This window comes from Heterodontus francisci, chromosome 10 (assembly GCF_036365525.1).
Source record: "Heterodontus francisci isolate sHetFra1 chromosome 10, sHetFra1.hap1, whole genome shotgun sequence".
NCBI lineage: Eukaryota > Metazoa > Chordata > Chondrichthyes > Heterodontiformes > Heterodontidae > Heterodontus > Heterodontus francisci.
In genome coordinates, this window is record NC_090380.1 from 60740166 (window position 1) to 60767682 (window position 27517).

The following is a 27517-nucleotide window of genomic DNA, read 5'->3' on the forward strand; positions in this document are numbered from 1 at the left end:
AAACACTCGGAAAACCTCTCGCCACAGTTATACATTACCTAGCTCTCCTTGGACAAAATCTTTGCATCTGAAAGTCCCAAATTCCTCTCAGTTGCAATGGGTTGGATCTCCCATACCTTTCTCAAAGTCAGTGGCCTCCGTGCTCACTTTTGAGTACTTTCAACCTGGACTTCCATGAATAAGGCGATCTCTGGTGATCCTTTTGGTCTTTTACTTCTCCGCAAACCTCAACTTTCAAAACCGGTTCAAGTCTTCGCAGCCTTTCGCTGTATCAGTCTTCTGAGAGCGGGTGTTCACGCTTTCTCTTGGCTGCTTCTCACTGAGGCTGCCACTGCTGGTTGTCTTCCGGTCTTCCTTACAAACATCCTGCCTTCTGAAAATCTGTTTAATTTATCTGGAATCAAAAGTCAATAGTCATTTGTCTTTTCCGAGATGCAAAGTCCGCAAGTCTGGCTACTGCAGAGCCACCCAAGCTTTCCATTGTTTCCAGGTGTTAGCAACTACCATTTGTATTTACATTTTCAGAACCACTGACTCCTTGTTTACAATCTGCTAGTCTGGCAGGGTGAAACCCATTGTTCTTCAGGTGTTCTACCCCTGCAGTCTCTGCTTTTCAAAAAGGTCTTTGATCTGGGTTCTTTGTTGTCCTGATAACAAAGATTCTTGTCTTGTCTTCAAACAGAATTAAGGGAAAGTCGCATGACTTTTCTGACTCCATCTTAAACTACATTAAAAATCTCAGTTTTTAAAACATAATCATGCTACAAAGTCCAGCGTTCATTCACAAAGAAAATTAATTAATTTGTCTTCACAATTAATAGCTCACAATTGTCTTCTTCTTCTTTGGCCTCCTTGTCTCGATGTGTAAGCGCCTAGAGGTGGTCAGTGGTTTGTGAAGCAGTGCCTGGAGTGGCTATAAAGGCCAATTCTAGAGTGACAGACTCTTCCACAAGTGCTGCAGATAAAATTGGTTGTCGGGGCTTCTGTCTTTTTTCCTGCCAACAGCTAAGTCTCTTCGACTCGCCACTCTTTAGCCCCACCTTTATGGCTGTCTGCCAGCTCTGGCGATCACTGGCAACTGACTCCCACGACTTGTGATCAATGTCACAGGACCTCATGTCGCGTTTGCAGACGTCTTTAAAGTGGAGACATGGACGGCTGGTGGGTCTGATACCAGTGATGAGCTCACTGTACAATGTGTCCTTGGGGAGCCTGCCATCTTCCATGCGGCTCACATGGCCAAGGCATCTCAAGTGCCACTGGCTCAGTTTGGTGTATATGCTGGGGATGTTGGCCGCCTCGAGGACTTCTGCATTGGAGATACGATCCTGCCGCCTGATGCCAAGGATTATCCACAGGCGGCGAAGATGGAATGAATTGAGACGTCACTCTTGGCTGACATATGTTGTCCAGGCCTCGCTGCCGTAGAGCAAGGTACTCAGGACACAGGCTTGATACACTCGGACTTTTGTGTTCTGTGTCAGTGCACCATTTTCCCACACTCTCTTGGCCAGTCTGGACATAGCAGCGGACGCCTTTCCCATGCGCTTGTTGATTTCTGCATCGAGAGACAGGTTACTGGTGCTAGTTGAGCCTAGGTAGGTGAACTCTTGAACCACTTCCAGAGTGTGGTCACCAGAAGCTGGCTGAGCGTATCTACCCTGAGGCACAGTGCGGCATTCGAGCAGAGAGATCCACCATTGACATGCTGTTCTCCCTTCGCCAGCTGCAGGAGAAATGCCGTGAATAACAGATGCCCCTCTACATTGCTTTCATAGATCTCACCAAAGCCTTTGACCTCGTCAGCAGATGTGGTCTCTTCAAACTACTAGCAAAGATCGGATGTCCACTAAAGCTACTAAGTATCATCACCTCATTCCATGACAATATGAAAGGCACAATTCAGCGGCGCCTCATCAGACCCCTTTCCTCTCCTGAGTGTTGTGAAACAGGGCTGTGTTCTCGCACCTACACTGTTTGGGATCTTCTTCTCCCTGTTGCTCTCACGTGCGTTCAAGTCTTCAGAAGAAGGAATTTTCCTCCACACAAGATCAGATGGCAGGTTGTTCAACCTTGCCCGTCTAAGAGCGAAGACCAAAGTACGGAAGGTCCTCATCAGGGAACTCCTCTTTGCTGACGATGCTGCATTAACATCCCACACGGAAGAGAAAACAAACATCATGTGACAGGACGTCAGAAATGCTCCATCCATCAATATCGGCGACCACGTTCTGGAAGTGGTTCAAGAGTTCACCTACCTAGGCTCAACTATCACCGGTAACTTGTCTCTCGAGCTCACAATTATAGACTACAGGAAAAGGTCTTGTAAACAAACTTGGAGGTACACTCCTAAATCTACAACATGATCCATTACGTGAATAAGATTAATAATTTACTAATGATCATTATGTGGAAAAATGCCGTTTGTCTGTGTACAATGTAGATTTTGTTCATACTACAACAAATAAAGTTTTAGATCTTCATTGAAAAATAGATTTATGTTGTTCCATTTGGTCTCCTTTTCTCCCAGCAAAGGGCTGTAAAGTCACTTTAAAAGTCACTTCAGATTATGACTTTATCTTTCAATCTTAATGTTTTACCTAATGCTCAGTTCCGCATGGCTGTGCTTCAGTTATAAATACCTTAACAAATAATATAATGAGGAGGATTTTAAGAAGGTTCAGATCAGAAACTTTCTAAACTACAATTCCAGGCTAGTCCAACAGTTGCACCAATCACAAGCTCTAAAAGAGTGATTATACACTGACCAATTCAAAGTACATTGACTACTAAGGCTTGCGGATCAGTGAACAGAATTCATCACAAGTGTGCAATAATGGAAACGAGAAATCATGAGCGGGGAGCAGTCTTTTTCTTTTATAAAGAAGCTTATCAACCTTCACAGGAATAATGTATCAGCTTGCCTTGAAGGAAACTTAGGAATCTCTGAGTGCATTGGCTGGCAGAGCAGGTTTGAGGGAAATGTCCTTTTTTTGTGTGCAGTCTTAAATGTATGGGACCTTTAAATATTTTTGCGTGGCCTTGCATTCATGGTAACTTAAAGGGGCCAACTTGTGCTCAGCCTGCGCAGGAACTTCCAGGTTGCGGCCATGCAGCTTGGAGGGAACCTTGCTCGAGGATTCACATGGCCTACTCCGGTTCCTGTTTATTGCACTCTTGTGCTTGTGTTCATCTGCTTTAAAAAAAAAATAATTTTGTTGGAGAAAATCGCAGCTTCTCCCCTAAATCTATCATCTTCTGCTTTTGAAAGTGGCGATTCATATGGAGCAACTGTTTCATAGACACTGGCAACCCTCTTGTACTTCACCTAAAAGTAACATCTTTTTGTGTGAGCCCTGACAGTAAAAGACAGATTTTCCACCCTTTCAGAATCATTTGGTGGAAAATGTGGATAGTAATAAAGCTTTGGAAATGCTACCTGAATCTTTTCTCCCTCCTCCACCAAAGGCAGGAACACTGAGGCTATTAGTAATGACCAGCTGAGATTGATGTACACACCCCAAATTAGAATTTTTTTTTAATATATTCGTTCATGGGATGTGGGCGTCACTAGCAAGGACAGCATTTATTGCCCATCCCTCATTGCCCTTGAGAAGATGCTGATGAGCTCCAAGCTTCAACCATGTAGTCCATGTGCGCCGATGGAGGAGGGAGTTATTTAAGGTGGTGGACGGGGTCCCAATCAAGCGGGCTGTTTCGTCCTGGATAGTGTTTAGCTTAGTGTCTAGCTTTTTGAGTGTAGTTGGAACTGCACTCATCCAGGCAAGTGGAGAGTATTCCATCACACTCCTGACTTGTGCCTGACCTGATTTAATCTGGTACCTTTCTGATTTGTCTGGCTCGGTACCACTAGGACCATGCATTTACCGTCTGTGTCTTTAGGGCTTTTTTCATTAATGCAGTAACAATACAAGAACACCTTTCGATTAGGTACTTTAAGCCTTGTGGACTCGACAGCAATTTTAATTTTAGATCATAACCACTCCTCCAATTTTTTTTGAACATCAGCTGCTGGTAACTGTTCTGTTGTTGCCATTTACACCTCCTCTAGACCCATCTCTTATTTCTTTTCTTGTCCCTGCACCATTATCCCTTTTGTCATTTAATCTCTCCTGCTATCCACCCTAATATACACCTTCCTTTTTGTTCTTTCTCCCCACTTACCACCTTTTCCCTGCCTCTGTACTTGCTTACTGTACTTTGCATTGCTCACTTTTTCCAGTTCTAATGTATGGTCATTGACCTGCAATATTGACTATTGTTTCTTTATCCACAAATGCTGCCTGACCACCTGAGTATTTCCAGCATTTTTTGTATTTGTATAAGCAAATGATCTCCCTTAGCATATATTATACATACAAGAACATTCTGCATTGAATCACTGTTTGCTTGAAGAAAATCATTTGATACCTGTCCCAAAATTACTTCTAATTAATTTGCATTCCCTTGTTCTAATCCCATGGTTTAAAGTAATTCTGCACTGCCTCTAGTACTTGAATATTTCTTGTTTCTTGGAAATTGGAACTGCACATTGCATTCAACATGTTATCTGACTAGAGCACTACATACTCTTAATCTTGCATATCTTTATATGATCATGCCTCATACAACATTTCAAGCTGAAATGACCAAGTCTATGTAGTTTGATTGTCTCTTCTGTCTGTGTTTGGCTATGTAGTTCAACCTCCATAACAAAATTACATTTATATACAGTAGCACCTTTAACATAGTATCCTAAGCGCCTTCGTAAGAGTCAAGGAAAAGAAGTATAAAGTAATTTTAAAAATGGACATCAAGCCATGTTGGGAGAGTTAGGAGAGGTGACTGGAAACTTGGTCAAAAATTAGGGTCAAAAGTTTATAAAGGTTGAAAGGAAAATAGAATGGTGGATTCTTGGAGAAAGAATGCTAGCGTCTGGCTCAGACAGCTCAAGGTGTGAGACAGGGAGAGGGGTGGGGGTGGTAGGAAATGCATAAATGGCCAGTGTCAAAGGCTGAAGTGGATGAAAAGTTAGAGGAGATTACAGACATCTATTTTACATTAGAATAGTTAACCATTGTGGCTGGATGTCCTCAGTACCTTGCTCTATGGCAGAGAGGCCTGGACAACGTATGTCAGCCAAGAGCGACGTCTCAATTCATTCCATCTTCGCTGCCTCCAGAGAATACTTGGCATCAGGTGGCAGGACCGTATCTCCAACACAGAAGTCCTCGAGGTGGCCAACATCCCCAGCTTGTACACACTACTGAGTCAGCGGCGCTTGAGATGGCTTGGCCATATGAGCCGCATGGAAGATGGCAGGATCCCCAAAGACACATTGTACAGCGAGCTCGCCACTGGTATCAGACCCACCGGCCGTCCATGTCCCCGCTTTAAAGATGTCTGCAAACGCGACATGAAATCCTGTGACATTGATCACAAGTCGTGGGAGTCAGTTGCCAGCGTTCGCCAGAGCTGGCGGGCAGCCATAAAGACGGGGCTAAAATGTGGCGAGTCGAAGAGACTTAGTAGTTGGCAGGAAAAAAGACAGAGGCGCAAGGGGAGAGCCAACTGTGCAACAGCCCCGACAAACAAATTTCTCTGCAGCACCTGTGGAAGAGCCTGTCACTCTAGAATTGGCCTTTATAGCCACTCCAGGCGCTGCTTCACAAACCACTGACCACCTCCAGGCGCGTATCCATTGTCTCTCGAGATAAGGAGGCCAAAGAAGATGCAGTGATTTGGTTATATTTTCTGGTTTTGAGCCAAGATTTTTATCTAAGCTAAAGAAGTGTTCTGCTTGTCTGCCAGATTCCCAACTCGAGTTGATAAAGTCCTAGTGGGTTTCACTCCACAGCATAAAACTGCCCATACTTGACAGCCTTGCACATTTAACCTATAGGGTCAACTTGGACTGGAAATTAAAATGTCACCCTAATGTAGCAAAGAATGCTTTTCTGCCAGAGGAATGGAGAATTGTAAATGTTACACCCTTGTTCAAAAAAGGGTATAAAGATGAGCCCCTTAACTACAGGCTAGTCAGTTTAACTTCAGCGGTGGGGAAACTTGTAGAAAAATAATTTGAGACAAAATTAATAGTTACTTGGACAAATGTGGGTGAATTAAGGAAAGCCAGCATGGATTTGTTAAGGGAAAATCATGTTTAACTAATTTGCTGGAGTTTTTTAAAGAAATAACAGAGGGTTGATGAGGCAATGCTGTTGATGTGGTGTACATGGACTTACAAAAGGCATTTGATAAAGTGTCACACAATAGACTTGTGAACGAAGTTATTGCTCATGGAATAAAAGGGACGGTAGCAACACAGATATAGAATTGTCTGAGTGATGGGAAGGAGAGAATAGTGGTTAATGGATGTTTTTCGGATTGGAGGAAGGCTTGTAGTGGAGTTCCCCCAGGGGTCAGTGTTGGGACCCTTGCTCTCCCCGATGTATATTAATGACCTAGATCTCTGTGTACGGGGCACAATATCAAAACTTGCGGATGAAACTAAACTTGGAAGCATTGTGAACTGTGAGGAACTCGAAAGAGGGTGCAGGAGCAGAGGGACCTGGGCATATACATGCATAAGTCATTGAAGGTGGCAGGATAGGTTGAGAGCATGCTTAATTAAAGCATACAGTATCCCAGGCTTTATTAATAGGGGCATAGAGTACAAGAACAGGGAGGTTATGTTAAACCTGTATAAAACACTGGTTCGGCCTCAATTGGATAATTGCGTCCAGTTCTGGGTGCTGCACTTCAGGAAGGATGTGAAGGCATTGGAGAGAGTGCAGAAAAGATTCACGAGAATGGTTCCAGGGATGAGGAACTTCATTTACTAGGATAGATTGGAGAAGTTGGGACAATTTTCCTTGCAGAAGAGAAGGCTGAGAGGAGGTTTGATGTATGTATTCAGAATCATGGGGGACGGGGGTGGGGTGGTGGATCTGGGCAGAGTAGATGGGGAAAAACTGTTCCCACTTGTGAAAGGATCAAGAATGAGAAGACACTAATTTAAGGTAATTGACAAAAGAAGCAATGGTAACATGATGAAAAACCTTTTCAAGCAGTGAGTGGCTAGGATCTGGAATGCACTGCCAGAGTGTGTGGTGGATGTAGGTTCAATCGAGGCATTGAAAAGGGAATTAGACTGTTATCTGGAAAGGAAGAATGTGCAGGGTTACAGGGAGAAGGCGGGGAATGGCACTGAGTGAATTGCTCATTTGGAGGGCTGGTGCAGACATGGGCCAAATGGTCTCCTGTACTGTAACAATTCTGTGATTCTGCATTTAGGTTTTGGACATTATTGGAAAATTTGTTTCTTTGTGTTGGGAAATTTCTCATGGTGTTTCTTACGGATCAAAATAGAGTTAAATAAATAGTGGGCTGTTCACCTACCATAGGCAAAGAAGTGAATTTGTACTCGTCACATAATGCAGTTCTCTTACAAATTTACATCTGTGCATCCCTTTTCTTTATTTGTTCATGGATGACTTCCTGTGCTCATAATGGAAAAGTTCTATACAAATGGGTTCCTGTCACTATACAATTATAACCTGTAGTTGGTAGACAGAGTTGTGTTACCATTTCCCAACAAATAGACTCAAAATACTTTAGGAAATGTTTTCACCACCATTGTTTCTCAATAACTGAAATTTCTGATGTAAAAAATAAGAGTTTAAACAAAATTAAAACCACATATCTCAATAACATTTTACCATTGAATTATATTTTAATGCTTTCATTAAAGTTTTACTTAAACTTTTCAAACTTGATGAATTAGAAACCATCAGCCTCCCAATGAGACTACTAAATACAAAATTATCTGGTTACTTTTTTGTAAAAGATCAGAAATATAATCAATTTGTTTATTTAGATTGGCAAACAAACAAGATTGTGATGGAGCGTTAGCAGAGGCTGATATCATAGAGTACCTTTCATTGGAGAAGCTGGTCAATGAAAATAAATGTCTATGCCAAATTGTAAGTACTTGAATATCACCTTCATATATTCACCACCTTTGCTGTAATAAAAAGAGGTTCTATTTATATTATTTTCCCCCATAATTTCCCAGTGAATCTCTTCTATACCTTCTCTGGTGCCTTTTCTAAAATAAGGTGTCCTAAACTAGATGGAATATCTTAACTGTGGTTGAATCAATGATTTGTATAGGTTTAGTATTATCTCTTTGCCTTTGTATTCTTTGCCCCTATGTAAAAACTTAGATCTCAGCCACAGCAAATTGTTCTCTCACTATTAATAGTTTGTGTATGGAAGCCCCCTAAGTGTTACTGCTGCTTCATTTAAAGTTTTATCACTTAGTGTATATGCCACTTCTCATTCTTCCTCTCAAAAGATGTTATCTGTGTTCCAGACCTTGGTACCCTCCCAAATGCTGCCTCATGCTGGAACCTTTTATTCCCGCCATGGCCGAGCCCTGACATTGCTCCACCACCATTCCTCCCATTGCCAAACCCCAGGAATCACCCCATATTCCGAACTCCTCCATATTCCAGTGATACCAAAGCTCAGGATCACACTCCACAGTCCAGCTGCTAAAGTTACCAGAGCCCAACACTCTCCCATAATTATTGTCAAACTCTTAACATTATCTCCCCATTCCACCGCTCCTACAATAAAGCTCTTGCATGTCAAGAAATTTGTAAAATGTTAATTAGAAATTTAATCATGGGATCATAGAAACTTACCACATGGAAGGAGGCCATTCAGTCTATTGTGCCTGTGCCTTTGTTTTTAGAATTGATGAAGGAACCTATAATTATTTGTTGCTCCGTGGTGGGACCATGCTTTAAATATTGAAATTATCTGTTTGCACTTCTGTTTTGTGTGGAAATATTAAGAGTCATGGAACTTGGTTCCCGAAACACCATGAGGACACTGAGACCCATTTCTACAACTCCACTGTTGCCTCAGCTAATTTCACCTATTTAACTATAAACCATGATTGAACCCAGGATATGTCTCTTCTGTGGAGCTTGTTAGCAATTCCCCACTAAGCATAATTTTCAATTTATACCAATAGGAGCCATGTTCTGCTGCTTTGGGGTATGGGAAAAAATTGGACAAAGCCATTCGGAAAGGACTTGGTTGGCTTTTGAACACTATAGCAAAAGATTATGATGTTCTACAAGAACGGGTACAAAAAGACACAACAGAGCAGAAGGCACAGGAAGAACAAGAAAAACGGGAACGGGCAGAAAGAGTACGTCGAATACGAGAAGAAAGGTAAAAGCACATGTAACAGTATTACTTGTCCAATTTATTTAAATCATTCTTAATTTTCAATGTTATGACTGAAGTGAATGTTTTTCAATCCTGCAGAAGGATTTGAATTACAGTTTTCTATTTTTTCAAAATGCCATTTTATACTTAAAAATAGTTGAGAAAGATTTGCCTTCCTCAAAAAAAAAAAATAATGCGCTTATAAAAATTATATTCTCATGATTTCTCAGCAATTGGATCATTAGCTTTCCAAATGTTTAAGAAGGTTTACTTGAGAGATGCTATACTATTCCTGTTTGTATAGATGGGTTGCACCTTAGTTTCAACATCCATCCCAACTCAATGGTAGCATTCTCCTCTGAGTCAGAAGGTTGTGAATTCAAGTCCCACTCCAGAGACTTGAACACATAGGCTGGGATCTTATTCTCCTCCCGATGTCGAGAGGCGTGAGGGCTGGTGCCGGGAGATTGGAATGGCAGTGGCCATCCACAGAACCCGATGCTGGGATTACCAGGCTGATCTTCTCGGTGGTGGGGAAATTCAGTGGCAGTACCTCTGCTGCTCTGTGGTGGGACCATGCTTTAAATATTGAAATTACCTGTTTGCATACATTTTAATGGAATTCATCACGATCCTACAGCTGTTTCCAATCTTCAGCTTGATGTGCGGCACTCACGTGCCTTCATGTTTCCGTCCTTGAAAAGCTGGTGCCACCGAGGCGAGAGTTCTCAGTGCCTGCAAAGGTGGTAGTTAATATACTTTAAAAAAAACTAATTAGGAGAGCGAAGAGGGGGCATGAAAAAACACTAGTCAAGAAGGTAAGAGCCCATGGGATCCAGGGCAATTTTGCAAATTGGATCCAAAATTGGCTTAGTGGCAGGAGGCAGAGGGTGATGGTCGAGGGTTGTTTTTGCGATTGGAAGCCTGTGACCAGTGGTGTACTGCAAGGATTAGTGCTGGGACCCTTGCTGTTTGCAGTGTACATTAATGATTTAGACGTGAATGTAGGAGGTATGATCAGTATGTTCGCAGATGACAGGAAAATTGATGGTGTTGTAAATAGTGAGGAGGAAATCCTTAGATTACAGGGCGATGTAGATGGGCTGGTAAGATGGGCAGAGCAGTGGCAAATGGAATTTAATCCTGAGAATTGTGAGGTGATCAATTTTGGGAGGACCCTAGGAAGCACAGAAGGCCAGAGGGACCTTGGTGTACTTGTCCATCGATCACTGAAGGCAGCAGCACAGGTAGATAAGATGGTTAGGAAGGCATATGGGATACTTGCCTTTATTAGCAGAGGCATGGAATATATGAGCAGGGCGTTTATGATGGAGCTGTATAAAATGCTAATTAGGCCACAACTGGAGTACAGTTCTGGGCACCACACTATAGCAGGATGTAATTGCACTGGAGAGGGTGCACAGGACATTCAGCAGGATGTTGCCTGGGCTGGGGCATTTCAGCTATGAAGAGAGACTGGATAGGCTAGAGTTGTTTTCCTTAGATCAGAGATGGCTGAGGGGGGACCTGATTGAGGTATACAAAATTATGAGGGGTGTAGATAGGAAGAAACTTTTTTCCCTTCGAGGAGTTGTCAATAACCAGGGGACATGGATTTAAGGTAAGGGGCAGGAGGTTTAGAGGGGATTTGAGGAAAACATTTTTCACCCAGAGGGTGGTTGGAACCTGGAACACACTGCCTGAAGGGGTGGTAAAGGCAGGAACGCTCACAACATTTAATAAGTATTTAGATGAGCACTTGAAATGCCATAGCATACAAGGCTATGGGCCAAGTGCTGGAAAATGGGATTAGAATAGATAGGTGCTTGATGGCCGGGACAGACACGATGGGCCGAAGGGCCTGTTTCTGTGCTGTATAACTGACTCTAATATCCTGCTCTTCTTCATTTTTGCAGTGACCTTGGACATTTGCATTAAATTTAATTAGCCAGAAATGGGGGGCGGGGGATGGGGTGGGGTTTGGAACTCTGCATCCATTAAGCAAATAGCGCCAAGGGGAATGGAAGGGGTGAACTCTGCATTGCTCTGTCAGCAAAGAAGGTGGAAAAGGTGAACACTTCAAGTGGATAAACTATTTTGGGGGGCTACTGGGAAACTGTATAGGTTGCTGCTGTTGGTGGTCCAGTGCAGGCAACTGCAATGATTGCCTCACAATTATTTAAAGTTTGATCACACAACTTCATGCCTTAACATACAGCTCATGCTGGAACACTGCTGAAGCAGGCATTAACACAAACCTCTGCCCAGATAGGTGAAATTGACCTTGTGAAGGAAGCCAAAGTTACGAGGAGCATAGAAATGGGTATGATCCACCCTGTCTTCCTGGATCCCCTTGCTGTCATGGGACATCTCCACTGGAGGCAGGCCAAAGAGGCAGGTGCGGGCCACAAGGAACCTCCCAGACACGAGCAGCAGCAACAGCCACCACCAAGGCTCAGATTTGCCCACACATGCCAGCGTCTATAGGCCTCATATAACATACCTGCAGATGTCTGAGTGCCAGTGTCAGAGATGACTGCAGATGTCCAGAGAGGCCATCACACAGCTATGCGCACTAATGAATAATGACCTGCAACCAATGGGTTTTTGTGGTCACCCTATGCCTGTGGCCCTTAACGTTACTCTGACCCTAAACTTCTATGCCTCTGGATCATTCCAGGGAGCCACCGGCAACATGTGTGGGGTCTCTCAATCCACAGTGCACTGCTGCATAAAAGAGGTCACTGCATAAAAGAGGTTACTGATGCCTTGTACAGGAGGGCTGGGAACTATGTTCACTTCAGAACGGACCCTGAAAGTCAGGCTGGGAGGGCCGTGGGATTTGGGGCTATTGCATGATTCCCACAGGTGTAAGATGTCATCGACTGCACTTATGTGGTCATCAAGATTCCTATGGAACAACCAGTCACATACATTAACAGAAAGGGCTTTCATTCCATCAATGTTCATCTGTTGTGTGACCATAGGAAGCGCTGCCTGCAAGTGTGTGCCCGCTTTTCAGACAGCTACCATGACCCGTTCATACTGCGGCAGTCCCAAATGCCCCTGCTGTTCACTTCCCCTGCTCAGCTTTAGGGGTGGATTCTTGGGGGTAAGGGCTACGACTTAATGACATGGCTTATGACGTGGGTGAGGAATCCCAGCAATGATGCAGAAGAGTGCTACAATGCCTTCCACGGCTCCACTCGAGCTAACATCAAGCAGGTTAGCAGCATGCTTCAGATGCGCTTCCACTGCCTCGATAGATCTGGTGAAGCCCTAGAGGACACACCAGACAGGGTTGGACACGTCATTGTAGAGTGCTGCATTCAGCACAACACCGTGGTCTAGAGGGGGGAAGCCTTGCAGGATGAAGAGGTACAGGAACAGGACACATCCTCCGATGATGAGGATACAGAGGCCACCCAAGAAAAAACACTCAATGGAGCACACAGAGAGCTGTGATGGAGGGCCGTCATGGCGAGCAAGGGAGGCAACGATTGATAACTGAGTGGTTCCATAATTCCTGAAGTTCCACACATGTTCCTCATAGCACAAAGCACCATCATGCATCTCGTCTGAAGTCTTCTGCCTCTGTAGCGTACATCTCTCCAACATGTCTGGTAGCAACTAACTGAGCCATTGCCCATGTGACTACATCCATACAGTGTCACATCATGTATACTGGAATGGCAATGATATTATTGCTTGTGTTGGCACTGCTGTCAGGCTTGAGCTGTAATGGAAAGACACATAATCAACCCATGGTGGCGTGTGTTATTCGGAAATTAATACTGATTGGCAGGGCAATACATTTAATGAAAGTGCACATGACATATTCGTTTCACCTGTGAATACACAAATGTGTCAAGGTGCCTTTTTAATATGTTTGCGGGCGCTCCTTTGTGGTATCATCTGTGCGCTAGTAGCTGGACTGAAGGCAGGCTGCTGATCAGGCTGCCCCTTGGTCTGGGATGACTTCGCTGATCCTCTGGGTGCCTGAAGCCTGGAGGGCCCTGGCTGCCTGAGGTTCTCCTGTGCCAGTGCAGGGCTATCCTCATGTGTCGCGGCTGCTGGAGCTGGACTCACTGGCGAAGAGGCTGAGGAGCCAGTATCCACACTCAAATCGCCCTGAAGGGAGACCCCAAATGTGGAGCGCAGTCTCTCCTCCTCCCCCTTCTTGAGGCTCGTTGGAGCCCCCCTGCTCTCCAGAGAAGGACCCGGAGCAGGAACACTCTCCATGCTCCTTGTACCTCTCTGTAGTCATGCCTGAGGTGATGGTTTGCAGGTGATTCAGCATCTGTGAAAAGTGGCTCTCCATGAGGGTCACCAACCTCTCAATGAAGGAAACCATCAGCGATCATGGCATGGATGGACTCCCCCACCGTCTGCTCAGGATTGCGCATGGCCTTTGGCATCTCCGCCAGATGTTGCCTTACCTGTCCCTGCAACCTCAGCATGCCCTGTGCTGCTGTCACCAGAGGCTCATCAGCCTGGGGCTCAGCATGGGCCTGGACATCCACAGTCCTCTGACTGTCAGAGGCCTCGGCTGTCTCAGCCTCAGCCAGCTGCTCGGGCGCATGTATTGTGCTCGCATCACTTGTGACCCTGATTTCTACTGCTGATCGGATACCCACTGAGGTGAGAGTATCTACACTGGTGGAAGGTGCAGGAGAATCATGGGATGGTGTATCCTCTAAATATAGCTCGTCCTCGGAGGTAGCTGTCATTCCCTGGGTCCTGGGGATGTTAGCGAGCATTCCCCTGAAAGATACAGTGAGAAGAACAGACATTTAAGTGTTAAGGTACACATGTCGCAATGAGGACAGCATCAGAGATTAAATTTCGAATCATTCTGTGTTTGGCAATAATCAGACTCGCCAACTGGGACCCTGAGCTCCATGTCCGAAATGACACGTGCTCTTTGTCTCCAGGCTAGCTCCATCGCCTCCTCTTTGGCTTGCAACAGTGACCTGATGGGCACACCGCCTCCAGTCCTGGCCGATTCCCTGCTGTTATGGGCCCTCTTCTGAAAAAGGATGCAAATAGTGAACATTGCTAAACGTCAACATTACAATTGTACCAATATGGGCACGTCAGCAACACCTGGGGGATGCTTGATCTGGCATATGGACTCACCCTGCCATGGGTCTGAATTGCTCTGAGGTAATAACGAGGGAGACTTGCTTCACATGTGCTGCCACTCATGCCTTCAACCCTCCCTGACCTCCTTGTCTATGAAATGGCATTGGCACCCATTTGGCATACCATGTGGAGACAACCAAATTACATCGAGCAATGTGGAAATATGCCACTTACCTTTGCTAAACGAAGGAGGTAATTGACCTTCTTACAGCACCGCACCCCATCTTGTCGGATGACCCATGGTTGCTGACCACCTCTACAACCTCCGTCCAGGCTGGCTTGGTCAGGTGGGAGGTGCTCTTCTTGCCATCGCTGGGGAAAAGGACCTCCCGCCTTTCCCTCGCAGCTTGGAGGCAAATCAGCAGGGAGGCATCACTGAACCATGGGGCAACCCTTGGTCAGACCTCAGCCGTCATACAAATGTTAATCATTTGGGCCTCTTGCTGGGTTTGTGATGTCTTTTAAACTTCTACAATGCTGCTGCTGCCAGAATTGTCTCTGCAATGCAGGGCTGGCAGCCTTTTAAAGATGGTACCAGCACCTGCTCCTGTCTCAGATGATGCCGTTCACAGCGTCGCCAATGATGGCGGGGTGGGGGTTCGGCGGTCACTGTGCATATGTTAATGAGCTGCTGGATGCAAGATCTTGACAGTGTGCGGCCCCTTTGCATGCCGGCCGCCATTTTTCACCCACTGCCATTCCCGGTGGCGGTACAGGAAGATTCAGCCCATAATCTAGGCTGACACTCCAGTGCTGTGTTGATATATTGAAAAATATTTGCATGAGCCTGAAATTTACTATATTAGTCCCATATTGAGCTATTTATCCAGAGCTGATGCACATATATCAGGGTAACTCTCATCTCTCCAGTTTTTTTTTTATGCTGTTACGTGAAAAAAGTATGGGCAGCCCCATTCTAATTCCTACTGGACATGATTCTATGTCGTGATATAATAATTGTACAGAGTCTGGGTACTGTAGTATAAGGCTATATTCTTTTGGGCCTCCTTATCTCGAGAGACAATGGATACGCGCCTGGAGGTGGTCAGTGGTTTGTAAAGCAGCGCTTTATATTACTGGATTAGTAAACCAGAAGTCTGGACTAATAATCCAGAGAACATGAGTTCAAATCCCACCATGATGGTTTGAGAATTTGAAAAGTTTGTATCAGTTTTAAAAAAAAAAAGGGACCATGAAGTTGTTGGAATGTTATAAAAACCCAACTAGTTCACTAATATCTTTTTGGAAAGGAAACCTGCCATCCTTACCCGGGCAGGTTTATGTCACTCCAGTTCCTTACTAACATGGTTAACTCTTAACTGCCTTCTAAACTGCAAGCCACTCACAAACTGCTCTGGGAAACTAAATATGGGCAATAAATGCCAGCATTGCCAATGACACACTCATCTCAAGAATTAATTTTTAAAGGTACACACGATAAATTCGACTGATTAAATTTTCCCTTTTGAATTGTCATTATTTTCTAAAGACTAGTTTTCAAAAAGCATTTGTCTTTGTAGAGAACAAAAAGAAAAGGAAGATGCTGACCAAGAGGGACACCCTCTAAATCAGGAAGATGATGATGAACCTGACCCAAAAATAAACCCTTTTCAACCTATATCTAAAGTCATTTCTGTGGTAGGTATTAAAAGACGTTCCCAAAAATAGTTATCTTTTTATGGCGTTTTAAATGTTGGATTTTAACATCGACATAAGTTTCTTAACTGGACCTCTAATTGAATCATTTACATTTTGATAATTTTAAACAATATTGTTATCTATGTGAAAATATGTTGCTATTAAGTGCATATAGTAAAGTCTGCAGATTTTTAGAAATCTACAGTAGCTATTCGCTTCGGTTTTTAGTGTAGGCCATATATCAAAGCCCAATTACAGTAATGGGGACCACATTTGGTCTGACATGGTCTGCTAGTTCTTGATTCAAATAATGCTGGATGGCATTAGATAGCAGCTAGCTGAAAGATGGAGCTAAAGGATTTATTCAGATAAAGTAGCCTTTATGTCATAAACTGAAGAATATTTTCAAGAATATTTATGCTGCTATTACATTCTGATCATCTAGGGCATGAAACTGCTGAATGGAAAATCTAGTTTAATGAATGTGTAGGACTGATAGAATAGAATAGAATGGTTATTGTTGTACCTGCATGTTTGTCAGGTATGTTATGGTCTTCGTATTACAATGTCACTCTAAAAGTGTGCATGTATCTGAAATTGAAATTGAGATGGAGTATAATAGATTATAGTTAAAGGGAAATGAAAATTAAATTTAAAGTTAAGGAAACTTGATAATAATGGAAATACATTTTTAGATTTTTGTTGGAATGGTTGCTGATCAGTTTTGATATTAGCAGGATTAGTTATGGCTGAAAGATCCAAAGGGTTCTGCTGTTTCTTTCTACGTGAATATTCTAGAGAAAGAGACTACTTCGTTTTCCTGTACAAGCACTTAAGACATGAAATTTTATGACAGGATATCGCAAGTAGGACTAACCAAATGAACAATCCCAAGTAAATTAGCACTAAAATAATCAAGGCAATATTGATATTTCTATGTTCATATAACTGGTAAATAGTGTTGGAATGTATTGATACAAGTTATTACAATCTGTAGTTTTCTATTTAACATAATTTTTTTTCAGTTCAAGTACCTAGAATGAGCAGTGAATAATTGGTTTATTCTTCACATGCATTACGGGATTCCATAAAGAACCAAGATCTTTGGGAGAGATGTGTGTAAAATATATGTGAACTGTCTGATGTTTAGATATTGGGGGTAGATTTCAGAATTAATTAATTTAGAGCAGAATTGAACACAGATTTCTGGCTTCATGCGTACACTGGATGCAGTAAGCATATGGAATTAGCTAGCATTCTGAACTCTGATTGGATTTTTAAAAATAAATTAATCAGGTTACATGTTAATGAAAAAATCCAAGCTAAAAATAGAGTAATTCTACTCAACAGATTAGGCACCATTGGCAAGCATATGTAACTGAATTTAATATAGTATCACCCTGATAATTCTATTCAGGTTAGGCAACATTGGGCATATATGAATAGGTTTAATATAGCATCACCCTATTAATTCTGTTCAATGGATTAGACAACATAATCTGGCACAGTAAAAAAAAAAAATAGCATCACAAGGAGAGACAGGAAAAATTGACCAAAAGAATGTTATGAGATCAAAACTTATGTAGAGGGCGATCAGGGAGGGTAAAGGGCTGGAGTAGGATATGGCATTTTGAGGACTAAGAAATCTATGAGCTCCTCACGACTAGCAACCAGTGTGAGGTTGGAGGAGACATTACAGTTGTCTAGGAGTGTGAACTGGAGAAGAACAGTGCTTCCCTTTTTCTTTATATTTTTATTAGAATGAAGAGAAAGTCAAAAAACAGAAAGAAAAAAGCAAACCAAAATCAAATGGAGAGATAATACTAAGCGCTTCGGAAAAGACGAAATTGTCGAAGATACAAATGGAATCTGGCAATAGCAATCAAAGTATTGAAAAAGTGAAGCCAGTTGCCTATGCACTAACTGAGCAACAGGAGGAAATTGAGCGCAACCGGAAAGTACAAAACTCTGGTAATTATCCAAATGAAGTTGCTTGAAGAGTATGAAGCAAACACTAGCATACAGTCTAAATTTGTACTGTATACTGTTTATTAGACTAAATAAAAATGGTGCTTGTACTTAATTGTATAATTAAAACTATATATTTGAAACAGAGTCAGGGAAGAGAAAAGTCAAGAAGATTCCTATAAAGAGAAAGAATAAGGTAGAACCTTATGGTACAGATGATGACTCTGAAAATTCAAGTCCACCGCCACCACCTGGTGAGTAAAAGTCCCTTTTTCCGGCATACACCTAATAAGAGAACCAGTTATGTTCAGAGACAAAGGTACCAATAAATTATTATGCTTGAAATGGAGCTGTGGATTCATGGAATTCAAATATGTGTTCAAATTAAAAGGAATATTGAGCATTTGGTGATAAATTATAATGATTCTGGCTATTCATTTAAGAATAAATAGAACTGGAAAATACAGTTCTACCGATTTTTTTTTAAAGTAGTAGTAATCTGAGTTCCAGTTGTATGGAGTAGATAACTGCATCATGTTGGGTGGTACAGAGCAGGAAGATCCCAGATTCAGTCTGGTCTGTATTTTGTTGGTCTGTAGTAGTCAGGTTGATGGTGGGGTTGTTATCTTTGATCTTAGTGTCTCTAGCTGGGGCGGGGAAAATTCAGTCAAGGTATCAATTTCTAACTCCTATCTAATGATCTATGCCAGAAAGTGCACATGTTAAATGTTGGTTGGGAACTGAGTTTGGTTCATCTGACTTGACCTCCATAACTGCCAACCCACTATCCAGCCTCACATGGGAAAAATGGGTACCCGTGTAAGTTAATGATCATTGCTAGAATCTATGTAATTGTACCCCAGAGGACTTGGTACCTTCAGGAAAGAAATTAGGGGGGGGCATGGTTGACTGCCGAAATGAAAGTTCAAAAGTGCTTTAATATTGAGTCATCACATTTAAAGGCATTTCTTCATGTATTTCACCTTGAATTGTTTTAAATCTTTTGCTGTTACTGTAGCTATTTGAAAAGTGGAGGAAGAATATTTGGAATAGCATGGACAGTAGGCACTTATATTTCAAATCAAGTTGCTAATGGGAAGGAAATGTTTGTGCCATTTGTCTGTAATCATTCCTTTGTTCTACAACAATTTTTTTGCAATATTTAATCTCATCCTTTTTTTTAACCTGCATTAATTTGTTCTTGCACTAGTATCTTATGAACAGTTTATTTTTCCTGGAGATTTGATGTTTACTGATATCATGTGAACAGAATTATGGAGTACATATACTTTGTGGCAACTATTTTCCATGGCCTCTATAACGAGACAGACAGGACTGTAACATAATATTTTAATTGGTTTGTAATGATACTAGCTGGAAACTTTGGGAAGCACCATACCAATGTTGTAGAATATTAGCAGAGTAAGTTCTATACAAGTTATAAATTCTTCTCACTTACATTCTAGGTTCCTATTTCCAAACTGTTAATATTTGCTCAATCTTAGCAATAACACAGACAACAGAAATTAATTATCCTTGTATATTGAACCCTCTGGGTAAATGATCTATGACTAATCCTATGTCTGTTGCAATAAAAATGTGTAAGTCTTAAACAGCAAATCAGCAAGAGGCTTGCAGTTTGTAAAATTTGGCTTCAGAATGCAACCGATATATCTGATTTTATGGCAGGTAATTATTTATTAAATACTATATATTAAAAGTATAGTGCCAGTTATAAAATTAGTGAATTATCAGCTTTAATTCTCTAATTGACATCCCAGTAAGGAAAAAGAGGAGCCTGTAGTTGAGAGTCTAACCATGCACTTTCCTTCCTTGCCTCATATATAATGTATTTAAATGACAGCATCAATCACATATACACTAATTCTGCTAGTCAAAAAGCTTTTCTTCAATAGTACTGTGCAGTTGTCTCAATCTGTGATGTTAAAATATTTATTTGGTTGTGTTTATGTGTCTTGATTCCTATTGGAAGTATTTACTGCCAGGGTAGTCATAATGGTGAGGATACCTGTGGTGGTGATTGATGTAATGACTAACATTGTAGACAGATTTCTAGTCAGAGAGTGGATCCCTCTGGGCCAAAGCAAATGTATTAGAGGAAAAAATCATTCAAAATCAGTAGTTCCATCAAGATATCGATCTTTTATCTGAGGTTTCCTAAACCAAGTTTCTGTCATTGCTATCGAGCCCTACAACTAAATCATAATTCTTTGTCCAGACCAGGAATTGTATTTCAACTACGGCCCTAGAATCTTGTACTCTTGGATAGAGTGTCCCAGGATGCAGGATGCACCTCGAAGAAAGTTTCAGATGTACTAGGCAAATGTTCTGCATAACTTAATGGACATTTTATCAACTAACAAGACCTTGCAAGTTCAAGTTCCTCCCTAATTAAAGATGCTGTATGGATAGCCATTGTTGCCTCTTGTTTCCCAGGATGTTCTGGACATGGCTATTGAATCTCAAAATCAGACTTTGCTTCTAGATTAAAATACATGGGATAATTCTATACATGTAGGTCTGCCGGTATTTCAGTGACTCCAGGTTATTCTTGGATCGGGTTTTGGATCTCCTCATCAAGTACAAGGAAGCCTACTTTAAGGGATGAATCATCCTGTAAAAGACAAATTACAAAACTTTTTGACCTTAAGTACACCTTCTTGAGAGTAAAAATTTTCCCACCAAGTCACTTGCTCAATTCACCAAGATAGTCACAAAGATTCATATAGCTAGCCCGCTTGCCATCCTAGCATCTCAACAATCTGAGCATATCTGCACCAAGTTCTGCAATTTCCAGGCTATCTAAGTAATTTGAAGGCTGTGATTTAAGTAATATGTTTACTGGTATCAAACTTATTCTAAATGTTCTTGTACATTAAAAAAAATGCCAGCTAATTATGCTTTCATTTGTTCTCGCTACGTCATACCTCCTTGAGCATTATGTTGACTATAATTTTATTTAGATCGTTTCAGCTCACCTGGATATTTTGTCTTTCTAAAGCTTTTTCTTGCTTTGTTGAACTTTAACATCACTATTCTAGCAAGATTCTTTTCAAGCCAGACTTCCATGTTTAATGGTTATTTTGTCTATCTTCCTTTAGTCGGCTGGGGTACTCCCAAAGTTACCAGACTTCCAAAACTTGAACCTCTTGGTGAAACCCAACATAATGGTAATTTTTTTTCAACATTCAGTGTTGCTTGGCATGCTTATTTTGAACCCCATTTAATTTGTTCAGAAGCAATCTTCGCCAATGACCATTTCTAATGTAAAGTCCTGAAGCAATCATTGTAACTTGTTTTTATTTTCTGATGGTTTGAGAGACTTTGGTGTTATTTCACGCTAAGAACAATATACAGTATCTACTTTGCATCATTTGACAAATTCTGGAGGGATGTTTTTCCGTGCTGCTGTTGCTCTATTCAGCCTATCAGCATGATATCTATTATATTCAACATATCTACAACCAAGTATAATGTATTAATGTTAACAATTATTACAAAATGTCATTCTGAATTTACAAAATTACATATATTGATATTGCTATGGTAGAACCAGAATTTTTTTTTTCACGATTCACCGGATACCTCAGTGCTGGCGTTCAAAAATAATTTTCTGCCATTATTCCATGTTAAGTTACAAAACTCCTGTTCATTAATTTATAAAAGTTGATGGGGTTTTGTTAATAGTTTGGTAACATCTACTTCTTTTGTCATCTTGGCACACCTCAGTAACTTTTGATGAATGTTTCATTTTAGTTAGAGATATTTTACTGGCGTTTGCTCTATCAAAACTAAAATTGAGCATAGCAATGTAGTAGGCCAACTTGATTTGTAGTATTTGATCTCCTTCTTCTTGCCCCTTGCTACCTCGAACTGAGAAATGCTACATAAAAACACAATTATATTCCATGTATATATTCGTCAACCTGAAAATTTCTACTAAACATTACAACCTCTGTATTTTTGCCTTTGTCACTTACAGGATCTTTTTCCCCTTATATACCTGTCGAAATTGTTTTAAAATCTTAATGGAATGAATTTAGCACTCTTTTCAAGAGTCAGTACAATACAAACCCTATAAGTAGTGATGGTGTACAACACTTGGCTCTGATTAATGAACCAAGACAAGTCAGCAAATGAAAGCAGGAGGAAAAATTGGGGATGAACAATCCTAACGTAATTTGTTAAAGTTTATTAAAATAGAGAATGAAAGTAACAATAAAGAAATGTTGATTGATGGGAAGAGGGCATTAACTATGAAAGAGGTTTCAATCTGCATAAGCAACTTGGAGCAACAATGAGTAATATTGAAATGTGAGATTGATATAGTCCAATCTATAAACATTCCAATGTAGATGCAAGAGCTGTGTCTGGGGTGCAGTTCTATGAAGGGATAGTTAGGCTGAAAAAGTTTTTAAAAGAATCATGACAAAGCTAAATCTAATAACATGAGATTTCTAAGAAATCTGTGATTTATAAATTGAAATATGTACAGAAACTAAGGAAGTATGGAAAAAAAACTTGCAACTAATGTAAAGAAAAATAGTAAAGGGTGGTGAGGAAGTAGTGGAGGGACTAACCATAATATTCCATAATTAGAGACAATAAATTAATACTTTGATCGGAGATCGGAACATAGATTTGGGAAGTTTAGACCATGTTTGACTAACCTTCCAGAATTTGAAGTATAATGGGATGTGGGCTTGCAAAAAACATATGATAAACTAATGCACAAGAAATTGAATGAGAAAATTAGGGCCTATGGTACTCAAGAGAAAGTAGCAGTATGGACAGACAGTTGGCTACGATTTAAGCAGAAAATAGTTGCAGTGAACAGATTTCTCGGCAACTGCCAGGCAATGGCTAATAACGTGTATCGGGGTCATTTTGGGGATTATGGAGGGAATTTTAATGTTGAAGGGTGCATACATTTAGGTGTGTCGAGGGGTTAAGTTTACTGAAAATATCTGTGTCTGGTGTGTTCGGCAGGTTGTACATAAACCTCTCAGGTGAAGTGGGTTACCAATTTAAATCTGAAACAAAAACAAGAAATGCTGGAATCACTCAGCAGGTCTGGCAGCATCTGTGGAAAGAGAAGCAGAGTTAACGTTTCGGGTCAGTGACCCTTCTTCGGAACTGACAAATATTAGAAAAGTCACAGATTATAAACATGTGAGGTGGGGGTGGGGCAAGAGATAACAAAGGAGAAGGTGCAGATTGGACCAGGCCACATAGCTGACCAAAAGGTCACGGAGCAAAGGCAAACAATATGTTAATGGTGTGTTGAAAGACAAAGCATTAGTACAGAGTAGGTGTGAATACACTGAATATTGAACAGCAGCAAGTGCAAACCTGAAGAAAAACAACCTGAAAAAAACAGTGGGTAAGCAAACTGAACAAACTAAGATGAAATGAAATAAATGCAAAAAAAATTGTAAAAAATGTAAAAAGGAATGTAAAAAAAGGAAGAAAAAATAACTAAAAATGAAAGTAAAATGGGGGGCTGTCATGCTCTGAAATTATTGAACTCAATGTTCAGTCCGGCAGGCTGTAGTGTGCCTAATCAGTAGATGAGATGCTGTTCCTCGAGCTTGCGTTGATGGTCACTGGAACACTGCAGCAATCCCAGGACAGAGATGTGAGCATGAGAGCAGGGGGGAGTGTTGAAATGGCAAGCAACCGGAAGCTCAGGGTCCTGCTTGCGGACTGAGCGGAGATGTTCCGCAAAGCGGTCACCCAGTCTGCGCTTGGTCTCCCCAATGTAGAGGAGACCACACTGTGAGCAGCGAATACAGTATACTACATTGAAAGAAGTACAAGTAAATCGCTGCTTCACCTGAAAGGAGTGTTTGGGGCCTGGAATAGTGAGGAGAGAGGAGGTAAATGGGCAGGTATTACACCTCCTGCGATTGCAGGGGAAGGTGCCCTGGGACGGGGACGAGGTGGTGGGGGTAATGGAGGAGTGGACCAGGGTGTCACGGAGGGAACGATCCCTTCGGAATGCTGACAGGGGAAGGGAGGGGAAGATGCGACTGGTAGTGACATCACGCTGGAGGTGGCGAAAATGGCGGAGGATGATCCTTTGGATATGGAGGCTGGTGGGATGAAAAGTGAGTACAAGGGGAAACCCTGTCACAGTTCTGGGAGGGAGGGGAAGGGGTGAGGGTAGAGGTGCGGGGAATGGGTCGGACAAGGTTGAGGGCCCTATCAACCACAGTGGGGGGAAATCCTCGGTTGAGGAAAAAGGAGGTCATATCAGAAGCACGCTCATGGAAGGTAGCATCATCAGAGCAGATGCGTCGGAGACGGAGAAACTGGGAGAATGGAATGGAGTCCTTACAGGAGGTAGGGTGTGAAGAAGTGTAGTCGAGGTAGCTGTGGGAGTCAGTGGGATTATAATGGATATTGGTAGACAACCTATCCCCAGAGATGGAGACAGAGAAGTCGAGGAAGGGAAGGGAAGTGTCAGAGATGGACCATGTAAAGGTGAGAGAAGGGTGGAAATTGGAAGCAAAGTTGATAAAGTTTTCTAGTTCGGGGCGGGAGCAGGAAACGGCACCGATACAGTCATCAATGTACCGGAAAAAGAGTTGGGGGAGGGGCCCTGAGTAGGACTGGAACAAAGAATGCTCGACATATCCCACAAAAAGACAGCATAACTAGGACCCATGCGGGTACCCATAGCGACACCTTTTACTTGAAGGAAGTGCATGGAGTTGAAGGAGAAGTTGTTCAATGTGAGAACAAGTTCAGCCAGGCGGAGGAGGGTGTTGGTGGATGGGGACTGGTTGGGCCTCTGTTCCAGGAAGAAGCGGAGAGCCCTCAAACCATCCTGGTGGGGGATGGAGGTGTAGAGCGATTGGACGTCCATAGTGAAGAGGAGGCGGTTGGGACCAGGAAACTGGAAATTGTCAAAATGACGTAGGGCGTCAGAAGAGTCACGGATGTAGGTGGGAAGAGACTGGACCAGCGGAGAAAAGATAGAGTCTAGATAGGAAGAAATAAGTTCAGTGGGGCAGGAGCAGGCTGACACAATGGGTCTGCCGGGACAGTCCCGTTTGTGGATTTTGGGAAGGAGGTAGAAGCGGGCTGTCCGGGGTTGTGGGACTATGAGGTTGTAAGCCGTAGAGGGAAGATCTCCAGAGGAGATGAGGTCAGTGACAGTCCTTTGGACGGTGGCTTGATGTTCGGTGGTGGGGTCATGGTCCAGAGGGAGGTAGGAAGAGGTGTCTGTGAGTTGGTGTTGAGCTTCTGCAAGGTAGAGGTCGGTACGCCATACAACAACAGCACCACCCTTGTCTGCAGGTTTGATGACCATGTCGGGGTTAGACCTGAGAGAACGGAGTGCCTCAAGTTCAGAGGGGGACAGGTTAGAGTGAGTGAGGGGGGCAGAGAAATTGAGACGACCAATGTCTCGCCGACAGTTTTCAATGACGAGATCAAGAGCGGGTAAGAGGCCAGGGGGAGGGGTCCAGGTAGAGGGAGAATGCTGGAGGCGGGTGAATGGGTCTGCTGGTCGGGGGGAGGACTCCTGGTCGAAGAAGTGAGCCCGGAGGCGGAGGCGACAGAAGAAGAGCTCAACGTCATGCCGAGCGCGAAATTCATTGAGGTGGGGGCGTAAGGGGATAAAACTGAGACCTTTGCTGAGTACAGAACGCTCAGCATCAGAGAGGGGGATGTCAGAGGGTATAGTGAATACACGGCAAGGGGTCAGATCAGAAGGGGTGGGGTCAGAGGGAAGTGAAGCGGAAGGAGGATCTGGAGGGGCATTAGTCCCCATCAGCTGCTGGAGCTTACGTTCCTTAACACCTGAAAGGAAGAAAAAAAGTTCAAGTAAAAGGTGTCGCTATGGGTACCCGCATGGGTCCGAGTTATGCCTGTCTTTTTGTGGGATATGTCGACCATCTTTGTTCCAGTCCTACTCAGGCCCCCTCCCCCAACTCTTTTTTCCGGTACATTGATGACTGTATCAGTGCCGTTTCCTGCTCCTGCCCCGAACTAGAAAACTTTATCAACTTTGCTTCCAATTTCCACCCTTCTCTCACCTTTACATGGTCCATCTCTGACACTTCCCTTCCCTTCCTCGACTTCTCTGTCTCCATCTCTGGGGATAGGTTGTCTACCAATATCCATTATAAGCCCACTGACTCCCACAGCTACCTCGACTACACTTCTTCACACCCTCCCTCCTGTAAGGACTCCATTCCATTCTCCCAGTTTCTCCGTCTCCGACGCATCTGCTCTGATGATGCTACCTTCCATGACGGTGCTTCTGATATGACCTCCTTTTTCCTCAACCGAGGATTTCCCCCCACTGTGGTTGACAGGGCCCTCAACCGTGTCCGACCCATTCCCCGCACCTCTACCCTCACCCCTTCCCCTCCCTCCCAGAACCGTGACAGGGTTCCCCTTGTCCTCACTTTTCATCCCACCAGCCTCCATATCCAAAGGATCATCCTCCGCCATTTTCGCCACCTCCAGCGTGATGCCACTACCAGTCGCATCTTCCCCTCCCTTCCCCTGTCAGCATTCCGAAGGGATCGTTCCCTCCGCGACACCCTGGTCCACTCCTCCATTACCCCCACCACCTCGTCCCCGTCCCAGGGCACCTTCCCCTGCAATCGCAGGAGGTGTAATACCTGCCCATTTACCTCCTCTCTCTCCTCACTATCCCAGGCCCCAAACACTCCTTTTAGGTGAAGCAGCGATTTACTTGTACTTCTTTCAATGTAGTATACTGTATTCGCTGCTCACAGTGTGGTCTCCTCTACATTGGGGAGACCAAGCGCAGACTGGGTGACCGCTTTGCGGAACATCTCCGCTCAGTCTGCAAGCAGGACCCTGAGCTTCCGGTTGCTTGCCATTTCAACACTCCCCCCTGCTCTCATGCTCACATCTCTGTCCTGGGATTGCTGCAGTGTTCCAGTGAACATCAACGCAAGCTCGAGGAACAGCATGTGGTGGCGCAGTGGTTAGCACCGCAGCCTCACAGCTCCAGGGACCCGGATTCGATTCTGGGTACTGCCTGTGCGGAGTTTGCAAGTTCTCCCTGTGTCTGCGTGGGTTTCCTCCGGGTGCTCCGGTTTCCTCCAACATGCCAAAGACTTGCAGGTTGATAGGTTAATTGGCCATTATAAATTGCCCCTAGTATAGGTAGGTGGTAGGGAAATATATAGGGATAGGTGGGGATGTGAATATGGGATTAGTGTAGGATTAGTATAAATGGGTGGTTGATGGTCGGCACAGACTCGGTGGGCCGAAGGGCCTGTTTCAGTGCTGTATCTCTAAACTAAGCATCTCATCTACCGATTAGGCACACTACAGCCTGCCGGACTGAACATTGAGTTCAATAATTTCAGAGCATGACAGCCCCCCATTTTACCTTCATTTTTCGTTATTTTTTCTTCCTTTTTTTACATTCCTTTTTACATTTTTTACAATCTTTTTTTGCATTTATTTCATTTCATCTTAGTTTGTTCAGTTTGCTTACCCACTGTTT

The 27517-nt window shown here is 43.0% G+C and overlaps 2 protein-coding genes across 3 annotated transcripts in view; one reads left to right on the plus strand and one right to left on the minus strand.

Moving 5' to 3' along the window:
- The window catches only part of arl13b (ADP-ribosylation factor-like 13b), a 122825-nt gene that overhangs the window by 75708 nt on the left and 19600 nt on the right, over positions 1–27517 (plus strand). Inside the window, exons 5-10 of one of the 2 annotated variants that reach the window (XM_068040602.1) lie at positions 7880–7985; positions 9047–9249; positions 15912–16029; positions 17790–18000; positions 18144–18251; positions 21120–21188. In XM_068040602.1, the coding sequence (XP_067896703.1) occupies positions 7880–7985; positions 9047–9249; positions 15912–16029; positions 17790–18000; positions 18144–18251; positions 21120–21188 (815 nt within the window). The remainder of the gene's footprint in view (positions 1–7879; positions 7986–9046; positions 9250–15911; positions 16030–17789; positions 18001–18143; positions 18252–21119; positions 21189–27517) is intronic. The other variant, XM_068040603.1, reaches the window with a different exon arrangement.
- LOC137374464 (syntaxin-19-like) overlaps positions 1–27517 on the minus strand; it is a 76045-nt gene that overhangs the window by 25497 nt on the left and 23031 nt on the right. The gene's annotated exons all lie outside the window — the stretch shown is intronic.